The sequence below is a fragment of the Fukomys damarensis genome, unplaced genomic scaffold (genome assembly GCF_012274545.1).
Source record: "Fukomys damarensis isolate Sample0158 unplaced genomic scaffold, DMR_v1.0_HiC HiC_scaffold_7, whole genome shotgun sequence".
NCBI lineage: Eukaryota > Metazoa > Chordata > Mammalia > Rodentia > Bathyergidae > Fukomys > Fukomys damarensis.
In genome coordinates this window covers 28011325-28030171 of record NW_022900919.1, presented here as the reverse complement: position 1 = coordinate 28030171, position 18847 = coordinate 28011325, and the positions used below count along the sequence as shown (strand labels likewise).

The 18847-nt window shown below is 37.7% G+C and overlaps 3 protein-coding genes across 17 annotated transcripts in view; 2 read left to right on the top strand and 1 right to left on the bottom strand.

Annotated features, from left to right (window-relative positions):
* Naa20 (N-alpha-acetyltransferase 20, NatB catalytic subunit) overlaps positions 1–2662 on the top strand; it is a 33255-nt gene extending 30593 nt beyond the window's left edge. For all 4 annotated transcript variants that reach the window (XM_010634179.3, XM_010634181.3, XM_010634180.3 and 1 more), the window contains 2 exons: positions 1886–2091; positions 2607–2662. In XM_010634179.3, coding sequence (XP_010632481.1) covers positions 1886–2091; positions 2607–2646 — 246 coding nt within the window. In that variant the 3' untranslated portion in view covers positions 2647–2662. The remainder of the gene's footprint in view (positions 1–1885; positions 2092–2606) is intronic.
* Positions 1–5461, bottom strand: part of Crnkl1 (crooked neck pre-mRNA splicing factor 1) — a 17572-nt gene extending 12111 nt beyond the window's left edge. The window contains exons 1-4 of the mRNA XM_010634178.3: positions 5293–5461; positions 3370–3522; positions 2516–2607; positions 1511–1669 (exon numbers count right to left, since the gene is read on the bottom strand). Of these exons, the coding sequence (XP_010632480.1) occupies positions 1511–1669; positions 2516–2607; positions 3370–3522; positions 5293–5343 (455 nt within the window). The 5' untranslated portion in view covers positions 5344–5461. The remainder of the gene's footprint in view (positions 1–1510; positions 1670–2515; positions 2608–3369; positions 3523–5292) is intronic.
* Positions 5366–18847, top strand: part of Cfap61 (cilia and flagella associated protein 61) — a 229134-nt gene continuing 215652 nt past the window's right edge. For all 12 annotated transcript variants that reach the window (XR_782193.3, XR_782192.3, XM_010634190.3 and 9 more), the window contains exons 1-2: positions 5366–5579; positions 7137–7287. Coding sequence is in view for 10 of the 12 variants with exons in the window: in XM_010634190.3 (XP_010632492.2) it covers positions 5474–5579; positions 7137–7287 (257 nt within the window). In the remaining 2 variants the exon portion in view is untranslated. The remainder of the gene's footprint in view (positions 5580–7136; positions 7288–18847) is intronic.

Below are 18847 nucleotides of genomic sequence, written 5' to 3'. Positions count from 1 at the left end.
GCAAAATGGAATAAGAAGCAAAATCCAACAATATGTTGTATACAAGAAACACACCTAGCGTAAAAAGAAGCCCATAGACTGAAAGTGAATAGGATAGAAAACAATTCTCCATGTGACAGGAGCCCAGAAAAAAAAACAGGGGTAGCAATCTTATTTGCAGACAAAGCACATTTCAAACCAAAACTGATTCTAGTATTACTGATGTAGGACGGTACTGTATCATACCTCTGTGAATGTAAAATATCTTGTACCTGCTTTATGATGCACAGTAGTGACTGTGCTTTATCAGAGCTATATTTAATGATATTACTCTAGAATGTTCTCCTTCCAGATGATGATTAAGATGCTAATAAAAAATAATGGTGCCAGGTACCACAACAGCAACAGAACTTTGCTGTTTTCTGGATAGTATTCTTTTCTTTGTTTTTTTGATTGGCTTTTTTTTTAATGGAATGTGCTGAATGTCTATAATTTTGTTCAGATGACTGCAGAACCTGGAAAAGCTGTTGCTGCTATCGATGCATAACATACTGCTATTATCAGTCTTTTTATATAAATATAAATATACACACACACACACATATATAAATTGAATTTTGGGAAACTTTACGGTGCTGTCAACTTTGGAAAAAGTTATCCCGACTTACTGTGTTGAGTTGGCTTTGTACGGAAATGGACAACCATATTGGTCTAGAAATGTTAATTAAAAAAATTTTTTTTCCATGTGTACAGGGGTAACACATTGCACTAAATATGTAAGGTCATATCTACATGGGTTTGATTACAGAAACTAATAAAGTATTCTCTAAATAATGAAAAAAAGAATAAGAAGACTACAAGAGCAAAAAGCAATTTAAATATGTTGAGGGACCATTTTCATCTCCAGAATTAAGGATTATTTTAATGTCACATCATTGCCTTTTCTCTTTTACTTTCCTTTTTAGTTTTATTTCAGGATTCCCTATTTTTAATGTTCATACAGAGATTTCTTTAACTGAAATAGCAAATAGTTTCTCTGGTGTGAAAAACTATAATAGTACACAGGATCCTAATGAGATAATTAATAATGTGAAATAGGAAGTAAAGGGCTAAAGGTGTAGGGAAAGTGGGAAGGGTAGGGGAAAGGTAATAAGGGAGAGGAAAAAAATATTAGAAATTGAAAAAATGGAAATAAAGTGTTTGTAAATGGGGAGGGGAGGAAGGGGTGTACAGAGGGCAGGGACAAGGGGAAAAAATGAGAATCAAGTCCAATTATGTAAAGGTACAGGATCCCAATAATAAATGTAACTGTATTGTATACCTAGATTGTACCAATAAACTCAATAAAAAGAAATAAAAAAGATTATGATTTGACAGACTGTGAGACATTAAAAAACATTTAGAGTATGTTTAAAGAAAACATAGGACATTACTTATACACAATGATGATGACCATGTAAATACAATAAATACACAGAAGTGTGGAACTTCCCTAGTTTACAAATGGTGTTTTGTTAGATGAGGAACTTACCAGAACTGGTTGACTCTCGGCAGAGTTGTTATGGCCCTGTCCCAGATATTTCGGGCGTGGTTGACTTGGCGGTTCTTCATTTCCATTTCTGCATATTTCAGCCAGAGTGTGATATTTCGATAGTCTACATCTAAAGCACGCTCGTATATGGATCGGGCCCTTAAGAAGATTTGGAGGTATGAGAAACAGTACATATAACATATGTAGCAGTTATTTCAAGCTATCTGCATCTGGGTATCCACCATAAGCTGGGCTCTGATAAAACGTGAGCAGAATATTCTCTGGTACCTTACAAAGTCTACTAGAATGATAGACAAGCATAGAACTATAATGCAACAAGATAAAACATGATTTTCATATCTACATGGGAAGCAGAGTGGAAGAAGCAATGTCTGGAGAAACAGTCTGAGGAATAGGCAATGCAGGAGTTGTGAACCTGAGGAAGAGTTCTGGCTGGCCAGGAGGCCCATGCTCATGGGAAGGGCGCTACTCCACAGCACAGCATTGCCAAGTCACAGCAGAAGAAATGATGTATTCAGGCAGAGGCAGATACACAAGACAGCAGAAGCAGAGGAACAGAGGTGAATTCCGAAAGGCTGGATGACAGGAAGGGATGGGTTACAATTTTTATCTTACTGGCCGTTGGTTTTCAGCTCAGTACTTTTACTTTTGAAATCTCAGTAACGTAGAAAGCAGATGAATACAGCAGACTCCATACCTCTCTATGTAGAGTGTGCTGGCAAGACCCACCTCCCTCTTTCACTGGGACCATCATTTTAGTGCCTCTGAGGCCTCTCAGAATAACCATGGGGTTCCATGGAACACAAGCTGACAACCGTCACCAAAGGCACACTCTTTAACTTGTGCCTTAACTTTTTCCACTTTTTAACCTGTTTATGTATGACAACTTTGCACATGAAATTACACTATCAGCAATAATTTCTTCTTTTTGTATGTTAATTTGTGACATCCTTATATACAAAATTGTCCACTCAATAATTTTACCTTTGAATTTCCTTTAGACTTTCTTCCCATTGTGCGTACTTTATCCAGTTACTAATCACTGTCCTGTTTTTTCTTATGTTATCTTCAAAAGTCTGGGAGAAGGCAAGAAGATCAAGTTAATGGGAAAATGATTACAAATGACACCACCCTTTGTCTGTTGTAAACTTCGTACTAAAAAGGTATTAATTTTGTTCTTATTTAAGAAAACTACAACCAGGGACCCCTGAGGAATAAGCAACTCACTATGAGAGGTTACAGTCACAAATATCTTTTAAAGTCTTCCATGTAAAGACAAAATGATTGCTAATTCAAAAAATGAAGAATTAGCAGACTTGTTGCTGTTTTCTCCTGTTGCTCATGGCACCAGATACTTTTTAATATGTTCTTCAGAAGAAAACATTTTTGAGAACTACTTTAAATCCTCTTAGTAATTCTTAGAATTTTATACATATTTCATTGAAAATAATTAAGCAGATACAAGATTAATGGTTTAAAATAATCCATACTCTAGAGGTCGAATCAAACCCCACAGGCTTCCCATGGTTCTTTCCGCATGACAGCTCCTGAAGCACATAGAAGTGCCCAGTGTAGACCTGGCAGGTGGCCTGTACCACTCTTCCAAGTGTCAATGGTTCCATCTGTCAAACAGCCACCCATCTTGGTTCAGCACCAAAAATCATGTCTCTGGCAGATTTAATTTCTATTAAAGAGACCACTCATGATAATGTTTTATACCATTCAATGAAATGCAATAATCAGAAGTTGTATTATTCAAGTGGTTACAAATACTAATCTCATCATATGTTATAGACTCACACCAGTTTGACAGACTGTAAGATACCATGCTGACTGACCTTCCTTTTCCTTAGCTTGTAATCATTTAATTCTTCTTCATCTGTGATCTTCTGCTGAGGTGGAGGTGGCAGAAGCTCAAGTTCTCTTTCTTTGGCTTCTCTTAAGAGTTGCTCAGCAGTTATCTGTACTTCAGCTGGGGCTTTGTTTTTCACCTTTTAGGAAAGAAGACATTCCTATTTCTGGTAGAAGTTCTTCATACAAGGTTTAAAAAGGTTTAAGAAACAAGCATACACTTTTTAGAATGTGAACTTAAGTATGATTACAAGATGCCTTTTTTGTATGACATATTCACATTTCTCCATGAGGCTGATTAAAATTTTTGTTTTCTGTCTCGTACACAGAATCAATTATAAAGTTAAAAGTCTCAAGAGAAAAAGGTGGCAAAAATAAAAAAGGAAATTTTCCCTTTTAGATGAGCATAATAAACTCTATGGCTATTTAGGTAAAATTCTCACTGGAGGCTCTGCTTTATCAGGATGTAAACAACCTCTATTTACAGAATTCTTCAACTTATTTTACTGCTCCTAGTGGACCAGTTGGTTGGGTTCTTCACTGTATTTTAAGTCAAATGACTGATTAGGGTCTCAGTCTCACTATGTAGCCCAGGCTGGCCTCAAACTCATGTCAATTCTTCTACCTCAGCCTCCCAAGTGCTGGGATTATAGGCAGGTACCACTATATCTGGTATTTTAAATCAATTTAAACTTATTCTGTTCTCATCATTAGACTCTATGCTTCTCGAGGTCTCAGAGTAATGCTGTCCAACACAGTGACTGCAAGTCTTTTTGGTGAGGCCAAAGTGGGATGGGCTGTAAGTGTAAAATACACACTGGCCTGTAAAAGTTAGTATACAAAGAAAAAAAAAAGATCAAATTACCTCATTGAACGTTTTTATATTGATGACATGTTGAAATTATAATATTTTAGATATATTACATTAAATACAATATATTATTAAAATTAAAGTCACCTGATTTTGCTTTTTCAAATTTGGCTATGAGACAAGTTTAAATTACATTATGTGGCTGGCATCCAATTTTTTTTTATTGGGTTGAAATATTTATTGGCTTATATATTCTCCCTTGGCATCCAATTTTTGTTGAATCTGTGGTACCCAATAAAAATTTATGGGATGGAAAGGCCAGGTATAGTGGTACAACATGAAGTCCCAACTACCAGAGAGGCTAAGGCGGCTGGATCATTAGAGCCCCTGGGACAGCATGGTGAGACCATATCTTGATCCAAAAAAGTAGTTATAGAATTGACTTGTAAGTAATATGACTTAATATCATGTGGAATAATGATAGCTCGCTCTTAAAGAGCACTGAGTGTTTATATGCGAACCTGTGGAAGTCATCTAAACAAAGTACCTAAAGGCCAGACTGGAGGGAGCTCTAAGCTGAAAATAACAGATTGGAGGAAAGGTATCTGTAAAAGGTGAGCATCAGGCTGGCCACATATTCAGTCCTTGGTCAGCATCAGGCATCCATGAAACCATCAGACAAACCCGTTTAAGTAGCTCACATTATGCTACCATCAAACTCTCCACTACCTGCTGAGCTAACTCCCGTACAGCCTTCACTCTCAGTTGAAGTGTGATGTCCTCGGCGAGGGTGACTGATCCCTCGCTCAGCCCTGAGCCCAGTTACACCCGCGTGTACTCCAGACAGAGAACGCTTCATTTCCCTAGAAAACTGCTAAATGCAAAGCTCCTCCTCCTCTAAACATAAGCTCCGCCAGCGAGCCGCGCGGTGGACGGAGGAGCACAGGATTCCGGGTGATAATAGCACCCGGGGGAACACGACCCCCGAAGATGACAGCATCCCTCCGGTCTTCCCCTCGGGCTCGGGGGAGCTTCCCCGGACAGCACTCTTCCTCCTGGGTACCCTCTCCTGGGCCCCGCAGTTCCTGCAGTCATCTACCTTGGCCACCTTGGGAATTCGCTGCTTCCCGGCCGCTGTGGAGGCCGCCATGTCGGCGGGGCCAACCTCTCAGGATCAACGCCCGCGCCAGACACCAGAAATCTGCTTAGAAGGATCGCCGACTGCAAAATTTAAAAACAAGGCTGCGCCCGGAACCGGAAGCGGAACTCACCGCTGACCTATGACGTCACGCACGCGCCGCGACGGAGGCGGTACCGTTTCCGTGGTAACCAGGCCACGCATCCACCCGAGCCAGGGTGGAGTGAGGCCTTTGGAGTGGCTGAGAGGTGAGTCCACGGCGCAGTCCGCGGGGCGACGTGATGCGAAAACGAATTTCCCCGTTTTTAAGTTCACTGATTAGTCTATAATAAATCCATTTTCATTAGGGAGGAAGAAGAGAGAGAAAGACAGACTGAGACACTGAGGAAGGTTAAAGCCATGGTATGGCCTCCTATTCCTGTCAGCAGCATTTCCCAAAGTGTTGTTGTAGAACTTTTCTCCACTGTTGCTGCCATTAAAGATTCTGCTTAGAAAGGATTGGGAAAGTACATCACTGTTGTGGAGTTTCTCAAAGCCTTTAATGGTTGTGTTAGTCTCAAGCAGGAGAAAAGGTGGGATACACGGACGGAGCACTGGAACATGGAGATAAGAGCAAAAACAGCTTTATTGTCAGTGGCTCAGCAAGGTATTTCTGTCGCCTTGAGAGCATTGAACAGAAGTTTAGTTTCATTTTTATACCTTTATATTTCTATAGAGCTTTTTCTTAATGGAGGGGAAACAGCAGCCGGGAAACAGCAGGCAAGGGTTATACAAGCAGATCAGCAGAAGGGAGGCGGGAAGTATGGCAGGACTTTCCAAGACCCTTATGCTCTGGAGAACTTACAGTATAGCGTAGTCATGACTACTGAGTGCCTTTTATAGTGATGGGGATGGTTTCTTCTCTCAAGACTTTCCATCACTGTGACAAAATACCTGAGATATCAGCTTACCAGGAGAAAAGGTTTATTTTGGCTCACAGTTTCAAAGGTTTTGGTGCATGGCTGTATGGCCCTGTTGCTTTGGGCTGTGGCATCCCTGTATTTCCTGGTGGGAGTATATGACAGAGGAGAGGCCCAAAGGGGAGAGAGAGAAAAAGAGAGGGGGGGCAGAGAGAGAGTGTAAAGGCCCAGGTCCCACTATTCCTTCAAGGACAGTCCACAGTGACCCAGCTTCCTTCCAATACACCTCTCTTCCTAATGAAGACACTTCTAGGAATGCTGTAGGCAAATGACCAAGCACGTGTGCTTCTGGGGATACTTCCAACCATAGCAATGGCTGAGGTGACCCCTCAGGAAGACTTTTCATCCACTCATTTGGCCACATAACTTTTTGTTTATTTATTTGTTTTGTTTTCAAGTATGTCTCAAGATTGCTGTCTTCAGGGTTCCAGCTTGGGGAACTCTTTGGGAGATGGGTAGCAGCTCCCAGTATTTCCCTGCACCTCCTGACCACATGTTGTAGGTGAAGTGGGTGATTAAATATACTGGACACTGAATCAGTAAATAAACCCTTTCAGTGTTTTTCAGTCCTGTTATTAGAAGTTTTTGAAGCACTTTTGTTGGAAACAAAGAATATAGTTGGGATTTCTAGACAGGTGAAATCTCAGAAGCTTTATTATCCAATGCAGAATCACTTCAGCTGGCTTGTGGAGACTGTCAACACAAACACTCCCAGGGGACTCCCAGTGTGTCACAGCAGTATTCTCTGACCATGTGGAAATTGAGTTAATGCCTGGTTTGTGAGTTCTGTAACTGAACAACTTGTCATCTCAGACTAATGTGCACTATTTTCTCTTTTGGGGACAGGAGACGAAATGTCTGTACTCACTTCTCCCAGAGGAAAGGTAGAAGTGGTTCACTGCCGAAGAACAGAATCACAGGATATTTATTGTATCCAAAAACTCATTAGAAAATTTACCCAGAAGCTGTTTGGAAGGCTTAATATCATCTATCTTCTGTAAGTACATGGCTAAGTAAGTTCAAGCATATTCATCAGTGTTGTCACCCACCAGGAAGGAACCCCACTTCCTTGTGGGACTTACTGAGGAAGTAGGCAGCTGACTGCACACTGAAAATTTGTGGCATGAAATCTCAGGCGACAGGAGTCTTTGTGTCCTATAACCATGTGCAGATTGCAAAGGCTTCTTGTGGGCTTTGGATTCAAGAAGACTTGGGTCAGATCTCAGTGGCCCCACTCACCAAGAGTCACTTGGAATAGGTTGGTAATGTTAACCACTAGATTTGGGGATTTTATCTTATCATGTCAGGCTCTGTGCTATGCCAACATTGTCTGTCTTAGTTACAGTTTTCATTGCTGAGACAAAATACCTGACACCCAAAGTTAAAGAAGGAAAAGTTTATTTAACTCACAGTTTGTAGAGGTTTCATTTCATAGTTGGCTGGCTTCAAGACAGGGTGGCATGGAAGAAGGGCGTTATAGAAAAGAAACAGTTTATGGTAGACAGAAGGTACCAAAGCAGCAAAGTAGAGAAGCAGCAAACAGCAGCAGCAGCCCACTTCCTATCCCTTATATTGTATCCAGGCTACATGCCCTTTGGACAGGTAGCACTCATACCCAGGGTGGGTCTTCCCATTACCCAGAACTATGCCAAACCAATCAGTGGAATAATTTAGTAATCATACACCCTTTATCCCAGCATCACATCCTTATTCCCAGTATCACACTTCTGGAAAGATCCAGCCACCTCTGAAAAGCCCCACCTCTGACCACATGATGCTCTAGACATAAGCCATAGCACCTTCTTACTGGATAATTTTGACTTTTCTCTAAGTCCCTACTGTTGTGCCCATTTTACAGGTAGAGTATGAGGCCTGTGCATGGTCAGCCTGCCCAAGAGCACCAAACCTAGATTTGCTCTTAACCACTGTTCTTTAAAATATGAGCTGATTCTTTAAAAATTCTTTTTCTTCCTGTTTTGTTTGTTTCTTTTTAGATCTGTGGACAGCAGAACATAGATTTTTTTTTTTACCTGTTCCTCATTTTTAATTGAAAAAATATTACATAGACTAACCTAAGACATTAAAATTGATAGTTTTTGATTAGCAGACTGATAAATGTGGTATAAATTGGCATGATTTTACTAGAGAGCGGTAGGGCAACATGTATAAAATGTGTTGAGATTTTATATACACACACACACACACACACACACACACACACACATATGCATTTTCCTGCCAGAAAATATATATATCAAGAAAAGAGAAATTTGTATAAATACTTTAATACTAAATTTTTGAGACATACTGAAATTAATACAAGTTACCTTTGATTACAAGAGCTGCTCAAAGTGGTTAACTTCTAGACAGTTACTAGTACAGGCAGCTGCTGATGTGTGTATACATTTTTTGGCAGACTCTATATAAAATGAAATAATTTCAGTTTTTGGCATTATGGTGGACCAAGCACCTTATGATGTCCTCTAGATGGAAACAGCTAGCATTGATATACATACATATACAATCACAAAAGTGAAAGATTGTACAGAGAACATTATCAAACAAAAGTCAGAAACTTCTTAAAATACACTAGCTTTTTCCTTGAGGATTTTTGCCATATATAGAAATCTGATGTTTCTCTTTGACTGCTTTGTAAACAGCAGAAGATAATTATTCCCTTTACCTAAGAAGGGAAATGTGTGATCCTTTAGTATAAAAGTGTAATGTTCATTGTGAGGAAGGACAAGGTAGAAACCCCCTGCATAGACAGTAAGGCAGGCAGCCACCTCAGCAAGAGGGCAAAGGCTCCCCCGAGAATTCATAAATGCATGCTGATTTGAGATACTTGTTAAATATCTGTATGCTTCCAAAAATCTTCTGGGATTTTTTTTTTTTTTTTTTTTTTTTTTTTTTTGTGACCGGGGATCAAATTCAGAACCTTGCCCTTTTGAGGCAGTGGCAGAACCACTAAGATAAATCTCTAGCTCCAAGTTGGGAATTTAATTACAGATAGTTACAGAATAGTAGTGTATCCAGGAGACTCACTTAAATAATTGCAGAGGACGTCTGAAGAGTTGCAGCCTTGGCCTAGACCCCGGATGACACCCACAGGTAACATTCTGAGGAGCACAAGGTCAATGAAATCAAATCAGAAGGAAACATGCACCATTAGTGAGAGCCAGTGATCACAGAAATTATACAGGAGAATCAGACTTGCAAAGCTTTCAGAAACTTAATGATAATATAAAATAACTATGTTTACTGTGTCTAAGATGAAAATATAAGTTGTCACAATATGTGACCAAGGCCATTATGGAGGATGAAATGATTACTCAGAAATGAGAGTTAGTTCAGTCCCTGAGAAGCCCAGCAAGACTGTTTCTCCACTGAGAACACCCAGCTATTAGAGAGATTCTAGGATAAGAAAAAACTTGCAGGCCAAGAACTTTCTGGATTTTATTTAGAATATCAGTGTAAGAGGGGGGAAAAAAACCCAAGAGAAAAAGCAGTTCAGGCCAAGAACAATCTCAAGGCTAAGCAGTTTTTCTTGGGGAAAAGGGAAGGACCAATGGCCAGACACAACATACTTTACTAATGTAAACTTCTTGTTATTTAACCATTCAATTCTCACATAGCCTATGTGCTTTTGCCCAAAACTTTAACCATTCACTCCTCGTAGAGCCTATGTGCTTTTGTCCCACAGTTTAATCATTCAATGTATTCATTCACTCCTGGCCAGGTCCCTCATAATAAGCTTAAAACGTGACCAAAGAACAAAGTGGTCACAAAATGAATAATCAGGTTTGAATAAAAGTCAAATAGACCATCTGGAAATGAACATACAGTTGAAATTAAAAGCTCAGTGGATGACCTAAACATCAGAGATGCAGTTAAAGAGAAAAATAACAAGCTAGAGGATGAATACAACTGAGTTAGTCAGAATTCAACATACACGCACATGTGCACACAATACAGAAAGAAGATATACAAATGGAACACTGAAATATTAGGTTTAATGAGACTTCTAGAAGGAAGCAATAGAAAGAAAGTATATGAAGAGAAAATGACTGAGAATTTTTCAAAGTTGTTGAAAAGCAGCTATTCTTGGATGCAGAAAATTCAACAAACCCCATACACAGACCCACAACTAAATACATTATAATGAAAGACAAAACAATATAGTTAAAAAGATTTTTAAAATAACTAGAAATAACTAGGAAGAAAAGAGCAATTACCTGCAAATAAGGGATGACTTTTAACTGTAGCCAGAAGATGGAAAAATAGCTGAGACATAGAATCAGCTAATATTGTACACCATGAATCAATTCTCCAAGACGTAGGGGAAATGAATGCATTTTTCCAACAAAAACCACAGTGGTTTACTTATATGACCCTGAGTAACAATAAATTCCTCAATATGCTCTACAGAGAAGCGAGAGTATCTTAGCTGATAAACCTAAGATGTAAGAAGAATGTTAAGAAAAATGTGGACAAATATGTGGAAAAAGATAAGAAAATATAAATGTAGATACATATAAGAAAAAAGATAATATATATATAAACAATAATAATAATGACTAAGAAATAAAACGTGAGAACTAAAATATAGGACAAAAACAATATGTAAGTTGGGGGAGCATAATTTAGTGTTAAGATTTTATCCAGGTAATCGAAGATTTTCTCTCCTTTCCATGAAACACAATCTTGGTATTTATGCTGTTGTTCTGTCCCTTTTCACCAAGTCAGGGCTGGCCCTGTGTAACCAATAGAAACAACAGCAGTGATGCTGTGTGACTTCAAGTATACATAACAGGGAGTCTTGCAAATTCTTCTGAGTCTCTTGCAATGCCCTCTTCAGGCCCAGCTGTCACATACTAAGTTTGAATCACCTGGCAACATTCAGGTGGTCAGCTGAGCAAACAAAAGAGCCACTGTCACTTGCTAACCATTTGAGTGAGTCATTTTATACATGGATTCTTCAGGATTTCTCCAGCCACTGCCACTGCCACTGTTTGAGTATGATCACATGAACACAGTTAAGCCACAGAACCACAAATGATGATAATGGTTATTTGAAGCCACTAAACTTTGGGTTGGTTTTTTCATATCTGTTGATAACTAGAACAGAAGGTGAAGATTTTGTTAATGTCATATGATAAGTTTGTTGCAGTTGAATAGGCCAAAAGTAGTCCAAGTTCTTGTACATGACCATGAAAGAATTGCCAAGCAGCTAAGTAGCTATGTTTATTGAAGATCATAGGATGGTAGCAGCAGGAACAGAAAGAAGGGCAAAAAGAAAAAGGAAGAAGAGAAAACCCCTCCATCATTCAGACTTCCAGTACTAAAAGGTCAGCCACTTCTGATTCCAGGTCCCTCCCATTCCATCTCACTGGTAGCAAAACAATCTGCCACCTCAGGCATCACAACCTTCATAGATAATCGTTAGGGTGGTATCGTGTTTATAGTTGAACTATAACTCAACTTCCCTGTATCTAACTGTACTAAGTTCACCTGGTTAGGTTAATCATTAAAAAATAAGCATAGGGATTATAACCTGTGAAATCTGAAGGGGAAAAAAACGGAACAAGAAATTTAAATCCTGAATGTAAAAGAGGGCAAGGAAGGAGGGATTAAGAACAAACAGTAAATGTAGGACACATTAAAATTACATAAGAAGATAGAAAAAAGTCCACTACATCATTAGTTTTAATAAATGCACTCGGACAAAATTAAAATGGGAAGATTGGCCAAAAACAAAACAAAAAACAGCCATTTATTTGTAAGGGATATACCGATGTATAAAGGCACAGAAATATTTAAAGTTATTGTATTGGTAAAAAAGATATGCCACCTGCAATCATATAAAAAATTAAAAGGATTAGAGCTGCTAGATTAATAGCATTCAAAATATGCTTTATTTTTTTAAAAACTGGTGCAAATATGCTTTAATACAAAGAAAAAATCCCTAAAGGTAAAGTCCCTATATACCCATCCAAGTGAATTGATTCCAGAATTCAAGATTGGTTTAATATTAGAAAATTGATCACTCCAGCTCATCACATTGATAGATTAAAGGTGAAAAACTAGTCATCTCAATAAATGAAAAAACATGCAGTAAAATTCAAGGACTTATTCATACTAGTTTCTCTTAATGAACCAAGAATATAAGACAACTCTCATAACATGCTAAAGATTTCTATTAAAACCTTTAACAAACCATGTACAAAATGCTAAAATATTACAAGAATTTTTTTTACTGTAACACAGGATGAGGATATTTGTTGTCATAGCTTTTGTTAAACATTGAACTGGAGGACCTAGCCATTGCACTGTAAAAAAAAAACAAAAACCAATATGTATTAGGATTAGAAAGGAAGAAATAAAACTCATTTGCAGATAATTATGGTGTAGAAAATTGGAAGCAATATGTAAACAAAGCATCACAATTAATACCAAAGTTTAAAGTTGCTGGCTGCTAAGCAGTCATAAAGTGAAAACCATCTGCATTTTTATATACAGTACCATCAACAAATGGTCAGAAAGTATTTTACTATTTATACTCATGCCAAAAATATACATAATTACTAAAAGATATTAAGAATTAAAGCAAGAGGTATACCACATTTTGGACAGGAAGAGTTACTATCATAAAGTCAGTTGAACTTGAAAATATGAGTCTAACTGTATATGGGAAAGCAAAGACCAGGACAGTCTGAAAGAAGAAAAATGGTGGAGGGGGTGTGCTCAACCAAAGGCTGGTAGGTATCATCCTTAGAATGTAGCCCAGGAATAGACACAGACACAGACACACCCAGTGGCTGTGTGGATGGAATGTCATGTCATCCCCAAATACAGATGATTTAACTTATTTCTTTTCTATCCTTATTCCTTTATTTCTTTTGTCTAATTGCTCTGGCTTATGCTTCCAGAACTATAATTAATAAGAGTAGTGAGAGTAGGCCAGGTGTGGTGGTACATGCCTGTCATACCACCATGGGGGCTGGGGGTGGGGGTTGAGGCAGGAGGATTGACCTGAGTTTAAGGCCTGCCTAGGCTACATTAGTGAGACTCTGTCTCAATAAAATAAAATGAAATAAAATAAAATAAGAGTGCTAACTGTGGATATCTTTGTCTTATTCCTGATTTTAGAGTGAAAGCTCTGTTTTTGATCGTTTAGTATAACATTGGCTATTTTGTCATAGATGGCTTTTATCAGATTGAGAATAAAGACTATCCCAGTTTTCTGTAGTATTTTTATCATTAATGGGTGTTAGACTTTGTAAAATGCTTTTTCTGCATCTATTGAGATGATCATATGGTTTTTGTCCTTGGTTCTGTTAATATGGTATATTACATTTATTAATTTGCATATGTTGAACCATCCCTGCATCCCCGGGAATGGATGAATCCTACTTGGTAATAGTATATAATCTTTTTGATGATTAGCTACATTCTGTTTGTCAGTATCTTACTGAGGATTTTTTTTTTTTGCATGTATGTTCACTATGGAGATTGGCCTGTAGTTCTCTTTTTGGGTTGGATCCTTCTGTAGTTTTGATATGAGGGTAATGCTTGCTTCCAGGAATGAATTTGGGTGGATTGCTTCCCTTTCAACGCCATTAAAGAGTTTGAGAAGTAGTGGCACTAGGTCTTCTCTAAATTTCTTGTAGCATTCAGCAATAAATCTGCCAGGGCCTGTCCTTTTCTTTGTTGACAGGTTTGTAATTACATCTTCAATTTCATTGACTGATGTTGGTTTATTTAGAATTTTTGTATCCTCTTGATTCAGCTTTAGTAATTCATATGTATACAGGAATCTGTTTATTTCTTATTTTCCATACTAATTAGAATACAAGTTCTTGAAGTAGGTATTGATGATCTTCTGGATTTCTGAATGATCTGTTGTGATTAAACCCTTTTCATTCCTAATTGCTTGGATTTGAGTCTTTCCTTTTTTTGATAAGATTGGCTAAGGGTTTGTCAATTTTATTTAATCTTTCAAAGAACCATTAATAATTTGTATCGTTTTCTTAGTCTCAATTGCATTAATTTCTGCTCTGATCTTTATAATTTCCTCCCTCATACAAGCATTGGGCTTGGGTTGCTCTTCTTTTTGTAGAGGTTTAGGGGTCAGCATTAGGTTCTTTATTTGAGCTCACTCTGTTTTTCTGATATGAGAATTCACTGCTGTAAATTTCCCTCATAGGACTGCTTTTATTGTGTCCCATAAATTCTGATATGTTACATTGACATTATTGTAGAAACTGTAATTTCTTCTTTAATTTCATCTGTGATCATTGGTTGTTCAGGAGGGTGTTATTTAATTTCCATGTGTTTGTGAAGTTCTTACAGCTTTTTTTTTTGCCATTGATTTCCAATTTCATTGCACTATGGTTTGATAATATGCATGGGATAATTTTAATTCCTTTCTATTTATTTAAGCATGGTTTGTGAGCTAATATGTGGTCTATTTTGGAGAACATGCCATGTGCAGCTAAGAAGAATGTGTATTCTGATGTGGTGTAGAACACTATAGACATCTACTAAGTCCATTTGTTCAAAAGTTTGGTTTAGTTCTAATATTTTGTTGTTGATTATTTGTCTAGTTGATGTGTCTATTTGTGACAGTAGGGTATGGAGGTCTCCTGTTGCAATTGTTTTAGTGCTTATTTGATTTTTCATATGTATTAATATTTGTTTTATATAATTGGATGCCCTGCTGTTTGGTGCATATGTATTCATGATTTTTATCTCTTCCTCTTGGATTGTTCCCTTTACAAGGATGTAGTAACCTTTTTTGTCTCTCTTAATCAGTCTTGGCTTGAAATCCACTTTGTCTGCAAAGATAATAACTACTACGTTTTGTGGATTCCTGTCACATAGAGTATTTTTTTTCCATCCTTTGACTTTCAGTCTATGGATTTCTTTTTGTATTAAATGTGTTTCTTATATGCAGCATATTGTTGGATCTTGCTTCTTGATCCATTCTGCCAGTCTGTTTCTTTTGATTGGTGAATTGAGACCCCTAATATTGATGGTTATGACTGATACGTATTGACTTATCTTTGTCATGTTATTTTCCTGTTGTTGGCTCCACTTTTTCCTCCTCTGTTTAATTTCTTGCCTTTCCTAGTGAGTTCATTCTGTTGGGGGTTCATGGAGTTACAGTCCTTGTTATTTCTTTCTAGAGTAACTTTCAGAACACTTTGGAGTGCTGGTTTGGTGTTCGTGAATTTCCTCACGTGTTCTTTGTCATGAAAGTATCTTATTTTTGTGTCAATTTTAAAAGATAGTTTTGTGGGGTCCATCAATCTGGGTTGGAGGTTTGTTTTTGTTTTTGTTTTTAGGGCTTGAAATACTTCAAGCTTTCCTTGATGTGAGGGTTTCTGTTGAGAAATTGGCTGTGATTCTGATGAGCTATCCTTTATAGAAGATTTGTTCCTTTTCTCTAACAGCATTTTTTTTTTTTTTTTTTTTTTTTTTTTGGTACTGGGGATTGAACTCAGGACCTTCCACTTGTGAGGCAGGCACACTGAGCTAAATCCCTGGCCCTTCTAACAGCTTTTAATACTGTTTTTGTGTTAGATTTCTGGGATCTTGACTATTACATGCCTTGGTATAGATTTTTATTTTATCATGGCTAATTGGCCTCACTTATCTGTATGTCAAATTCTTTTTCCCTGTTTGGGAAATTTTCTGCATTACTTATGTGGACAGTTTTTTAAAAATATTATTTGTGCTGTCTCTTGCTTTTTCATTGACTCTGATCAATCTTCTGTTATTCTTTTTTGTATCACCTAACAGCATTACTTCTGTGAACAAGTTTTTTTAAACATCATTCGTGCTGTCTCCTGCTTTTTCATTGACTCCAATCAATCTTATATCATTCTTTTTTGCATCATCAAGCATCTGCTGGATTGGTTTCTTCTGGTTCTGTTTGCTATTTTTAAAAAATCTTTCTTTTCATGATCTCTAGCTGCAATCCTGTCTTCTATATCTGATATCTGTCCTCTTGTTGGCTCATCCTGCTGCATATACTTTCAATGAAATTTTTAATCTCCTTTACATCTGTTTGAATGTATCCATGTATTCCATTGAAATATTGAAATATTCAGGCCGGGGATTTAGCTCAGCAGCTTGGTGGCCTGCCTTGCAAGCGCAAAGACCCAAGTTCAATCCCTGATACCAAAAAAATAAAAGAAAAAAAAGAAATATTGAAATATTCATGTATTCTATTTCTTTTCTGTGCTGGACCTTCATGATTTCCAACATTTTTCTTAAGCTCCTCTATTTATTTAAATCTGTATCTGCTTTAGAGTCACTAAACGTGTCTTTCATTATAATCACCATCTCTGTAGTTATCTGTAAAATTATGTATGCTTTAATTTTTTTTCTAGAGCCTCATTCACCTGTTTTATTTCTGCCATTGTTACCACTTCAGAGAGTCCACATACATAACTTTTAGATTTTTCTACCTCATTTCCCCCTGGGTTTGCCTTTGGTGAGCTGAAAATCTGGGGTTTCATCTGGTTTAAGTGTCTTCTCATTTTCTATTTAGTTTAATTCCTGGGTTGACGCTTGTAAATTGCTTATGGCAAGTGGCTTTATTGCTAGTATTAGAACCCTTAGGCAATGACTACCTCTCAGAGGTGTCTTCAGGTGTAGCTGACTTTTGGGCTTTGAGTCTGTTGCAAGATCCTGCCTCTTCAGTTTATTGGGAAGGAGAAGTTGTCACCTACTCACCTACTGCCCCAGCTCCTGGTTCTTCGGCACTGGTCCATAGTATTTTTATGTCCCTTAGGAAATACCAGGAAGAACAACTGATTAGAATAATTATGTCACCTCAGCTAAAATAATACAATCAACAATAACAGTAGCATCAAACACAGCCTAGAAAATGACAAACTGTCATAACTATTAATTTGTCACCGTTAAGCATGTGAACTAGATTTGTGATGTTATAACAAAATCTAAAAAAACCCAGAAAATTATATGCAGTAATTAAGCTCTCAATATGGTGATATTACTCCCAGGGAAGAAATTTAAAGGGAATTGGGGAGTTAGAGAAATAGAAGGAGAGGAAGAGATTAGAAGCAAGGCTGGAGGACAAAGGAAGGTCATACAAACTTTGGGAAACTGGTAAAGAAGGCAAGAGGGAAAGAGAAGGAAGAAATCAAAACAGAACAGGGTGGTGGATTTAGCTCAGTTGTTCCGGTGCCTGCTTCATAAGTACAAGGACTCGTGTTTGATCCCTAGTACCAAAAAACAAAACAAAACAAAAAACCCAAAAAACAGAACAGAATAACAAATAAACTGGAGACCACCATGTTCACATTCATATAAAAACAATCAAGAAAAAACAAAAGAAAAACAAAAGAAAAGAGAGACCAAAAAAAAAAAAAAAGAGAGAAGAAAAGGAAAAAAATGTCCACTGCAAGGCATGTCTCTGCTGTCAGTGGTAGACAACGTGGGAAGACAGACTTGATTAACTCTGCAGATCCAAGTTGATTAATCCCAGCAAGCCAGCCTTATCTCTATGACTGCAACTTTAGTTCCATTGAAGTTGAGCCTGAATTTTGTCTGTGAGGCTAGAATTGGATTTGTTGAGCCTGTAACAGGCAGTGTACTTCTTGCTGGCTTGGACTTGTCACCTCAGTGTGACACTGGGAGCCACTAGATGGAGCCGACCTGCAGCTGTTCTGTGTTCTGAGCTCAGCCTCTATCCAAGATGACCACCAGTTTTCCTGGGAGACATCTGAACCTGAGTAACTTATTAGCCACTGCAGTCCACTGCTCAGTTCCGCTGATGCATTTCTCCATAGAGGCCTCTGGGGTGGCCAGTAGTCACCATGCATCTGCAGGTTCGAGCCATCTCATTCCCACGCAGTGAGTCTGGCCTCAGGGATAAATTGCTGCTTGCTGCCTCCTTTTTTTTTTTTTCTTTTTATTGAGTTTATTGGTACAATCTAGGTATACAATACAGTTACATTCATCATTGGGATCCTGTACCTTTACATAATAGGTCTTGATTCTCATTTTTTCACCTTGTCCCTGCCCTCCCTTCACCCCCTCCTCCCCTCCCCATTTACAAACTTTATTTCCATTTTTTCAGTTTCTCATATTTTTTTCCTCTCCCTTATTACCTTTCCCCCACCCTTCCCACTTTCCCTATACCTTTAGCCCTTTACTTCCTATTTCACATTATTAATTATCACATTAGGATCCTGTGTACTATTATAGTTTTTCACACCAGAGAAACTATTTGCTATTTCAATCAAAGAAATCTCTGTGTGAACATTACAAATAGAGAATCCTAAAATAAAACTAAAAAGGAAAGTAAAAGAGAAAAGGCAATGATGTAACATTAAAATAATCCTTAATTCTGGAGATAAAAATGGTCCCTTAACATATTTAAATTGCTTCTTGCTCTTGTAGTCTTATCTTATTCTTTTTTTCATTATTTAGAGAATACTTTATTAGTTTCTGTAATCAAACCCACATAGATATGACCTTACATATTTAGTGCAATGTGTTACCCCTGTACACATGGAAAAAAA